Below are 3,401 nucleotides of genomic sequence, written 5' to 3'. Positions count from 1 at the left end.
GGCCAAGAAGCCACACAAAAAATACTAGTTGGGTGAACCATTCTCCAAGGGTTCGTGCAAATAGTCCTAAACTCAAGTTTTGTTAGACAAAGTCCTAAGCTCAAGTGGAAAAAAAATCTTTGCCCATTTTGCCCATTTTTTGCTACGTGTACACGCGCACTGGTCCATAATGCGGTAAGACTGTAATGCACAGAACATGCAAACTCTTTTATCACAGTTTATTGATCCGTTGCATAGAACATGCAAACTCATATTTATAAAGACTTTTGGGGCAAACACCCAACCATCCACATCTGTGTTACTGGCTTACTGCACATATACAACATATGGACCAAAAGTAGCACACCTTCAAATTTGCAGTGTAACCGTGTAAGGCTTAGTAGTATGCAAGTTAATTTAGGTGACGGGGACTTGTAAAAGGTTAAGCAACTACTCCCTTCACCTTAAAATAAATGCCTCAACTTTAATACAGCCTATTTTTTTGTTACCCTGCTCCGTGGTTTAAATTGGACAGAGTCCACGGTTACTCGAATAATGGATGCATCCCATGAGAAGATGGAGCCTCCTTCAATCGATGAATTTAGACTTGTTCAGCAGGCGATATGGTTGCTTCTTTATCGTGCTCCATCTCCCCATTAACTTCTCTGCTCCTAATAACATTCTTCTCCTCCTCATCCGTAGATTTATCGTCCCCCACACCATGGATCATAATCGGCTCATCACATGGCGCAGTCCGAATCTCTTTGCTTTTACCCCACAGCACGCTGTACAGACCTCCAACGAGAAGAATTCCACCCAAGATACTGCCAAAATTAATGAAAAAGAAGAATAAATGAAGTGGAGTTTTGCAAGGATAGACTGATAGACCAGTTGTGCAGTTGAAAGATCTTCGATGTCAAATCGTCACGTACCTGCCGAGGTGAACAATCTCTCCGAGGAAGAAGGAGGAGCAGAAAATGGTGAAGACGAAGCAGAGCGGGTTCCACACGGCGAGGAAGACCGGCCCTCTCATGTCCGCGCACCATGCTTGCAGGTAGTACGACACTCCCGTCACCACAAACCCCTGAATTTTTGAACCATGCATACATAAGTCCACCACTCCATGCATACATCCATTGGCAGCATTATCAAGACAGATAATTGGGAAGCCCTACGGTGTAGAGGACGGCGACCAGTGTGACGTCGAACCCTAGCTGCCACCGGGAGAAGTCCCTCTCGGCGACCGCCGCGACGACGAAGCACTGGCCCGCGCTGAAGGCGCACTGCGTGGCCGTGACGAGCAGCTTGTGGGGGTACTCCTTGAGCAGCGCGGCCTGCAGGACGATCCACAGGGACCACGTCACGTTGACGAGCACCATGAGCAACGTGCCCATGATCCACGTCCCCCTCTTCGCATCAGCCTCCCCGTTTGCGGCAGCAAAGGCGCGGTGGTGGTTCACCGGGTCCAGGGACGGACCCACGTAGAAGGCGATGGCGAGCACCCCGGCGAGGCAGAGCACGACTCCGGCCACCTTCGCCATGCCCGAGGGGCTCCTCAGCTTCACCACTTCCATCCTGCGGCCAAGTGTACAAGTCACTAGGTACGTACTACTACTACTACTACTACTGACTAACTTTGGTACTCCCTCTATTCCATAATTCTTGTCCTGGTTCTAGTTCAATTATTATGAAACAGAGAGTAGTATAATCATATAATAGTAGTTGGCCGGATCAACTAGTTCTTACCTCAGCAGTAGCGCTATGATGAAGGTGACCACGGGCATGGAGTTGCTGGTCGCAGACCCCACGGTAGCAGATGTTAACTTGAGGCTCACGTTGTACAGGTTCAAGCTAAATGTAGTCCTGAAAATATCTATCAGTCATTCATCTCCTATTTGTTGCACATACATAAACAGCTAATTAGGTGCCGCAATCGATGAGTAAATTGCAAAAAACCACCACAATTGCGCAAAAGTCATCAAACACCCACCAAAATGCATGTTTTCTGATGGCTTTTTCCTGAAGCATCGATAACTTTGAGCCAATTGTGATGATTTTTTGCAATTTACTTCATGTGTTGCTTACTTACCGTCTTACCCGAATAAGGCATAGAGGAACAGCTTCATGAGCAACCGGAACGACATTAACCGCATGTTTTTCCTGGGAATCAGTTTGCAACTCATCATCGACCTTACTAGCATGCATGGTTCCGTTGCTAGAAGTATATCTCAAATAGTACCAGATAGATAGCTAGCTCTGAGGCAGTACCTTTCGAGGACAATGGCGAGAGGCAGCAAGAGAAGAGACGCGGCGGCCTGGCGGTAGAAGACGAAGACGTAGGTGTTGAACCCCTGGTTGTACGCCGCCTTGGAGGTGACGAGCATGCCGGTGGCGATGACCTGTATGATCACGGCGATGACGTACGGCTTCTTGCCATCCACCTCCATGCCGGCAGCGAGCTTGAGCTACCACGGCTCTGTCAGGTACCGAATAGATCAGATCAAAGTGTGGTCAGAGCTTGAATCTATTGTCGCCTCTCTGTCCTGTGATGATGTTTGAGTCTCTGCAGCTACTTACTTATGCAGCTATGCTGCCACACCAATGCAAGCTACGCTGAGCTGGAGTAGTAGCATCTCGATCTGATTTTCTTTGGCTTGTTTAGGCTTGGAAACGACCTGCACTTCTCGAGTCAATACTCAATACTCGGTATCTCCCAGCTAATTCGAAAGAGAGATCTAGTAAACATGAATATAATCCTAGCCATTACCGTCTTGAGTCGATCTGATTTTCTTTGGCTCAACACGGTCTTTCTTTCTGATAAAGGGTATGTTTATTAACCCATAACGCCATATCAAGAGAATACAAGTATTATGGATATGCACCCGGTTTCTACATGATGAGGATACACACAACCAACACAAAAGCACACGCAAATGACAAAAAGGAAAAAACGTGACCCTCAAAAGTCCTGTCGAAGTGCCAAACTAAAGCATACAGTAGCAACCAGCATCAACATCAAATTCCACCGATGACAGCACTCGGACTATGAGTAAAGTGCTTCAGCAACGACGCGTTACAGCGTTAGATCCATGCACGAAGATTAGATTTTTAGTTTTCACCCTAAAGAGCAAATCCGAGCAAACTCATATCAGGGTCTGTCTCAGTAACAACACAAACATGCATGCTCCATGGTTTATCTGCGTGCATGCCGACTCAAGTGTGAACTTGGTCACACTGATGTGCGTGATTGTTCACGCTGTTAAGTATACTTGTTACTTAGTAAGATTTCGCAGAAAAGAAAGGCGATCTTGTAAGCAGCCAGTCAAGTCTAGCTAGGAAAGTAAAATTAACAATCCCTCGTGCCACATGTTGTGCTCCCGACCTGTCGATCGATACATGCAATCTTTCTAAGCATAATTAAG

The 3,401-nt window shown here is 46.8% G+C and overlaps 1 protein-coding gene across 3 annotated transcripts; it reads right to left on the bottom strand.

Annotated features, from left to right (window-relative positions):
- Window positions 1–209: 209 nt before the first annotated feature.
- On the bottom strand, window positions 210–2,852 carry LOC125534267 (WAT1-related protein At5g64700-like). 3 transcript variants are annotated; one of them, XM_048697529.1, is made up of 8 exons: window positions 2,747–2,852; window positions 2,557–2,654; window positions 2,248–2,455; window positions 2,077–2,139; window positions 1,726–1,842; window positions 1,155–1,554; window positions 912–1,063; window positions 210–803 (listed from the first exon to the last, which is right to left on the bottom strand). In XM_048697529.1, the coding sequence occupies exons 3-8, from the start codon at window positions 2,424–2,426 to the stop codon at window positions 581–583; spliced, it is 1,134 nt and encodes a 377-aa protein (XP_048553486.1). In that variant the 5' UTR covers window positions 2,427–2,455; window positions 2,557–2,654; window positions 2,747–2,852; the 3' UTR covers window positions 210–580. The 3 variants fall into 3 exon arrangements, with proteins under 3 accessions (XP_048553486.1, XP_048553488.1, XP_048553487.1); XM_048697531.1 differs by lacking the exon at window positions 2,747–2,852 and having other exon boundaries at window positions 2,557–2,711; XM_048697530.1 differs by lacking the exons at window positions 2,557–2,654; window positions 2,747–2,852 and having other exon boundaries at window positions 2,248–2,533.
- Between the last annotated feature and the right edge of the window lie 549 nt (window positions 2,853–3,401).

This window comes from Triticum urartu, chromosome 2 (assembly GCF_003073215.2).
Source record: "Triticum urartu cultivar G1812 chromosome 2, Tu2.1, whole genome shotgun sequence".
NCBI lineage: Eukaryota > Viridiplantae > Streptophyta > Magnoliopsida > Poales > Poaceae > Triticum > Triticum urartu.
This window is presented reverse-complemented; position numbering and strand designations above follow the sequence as displayed.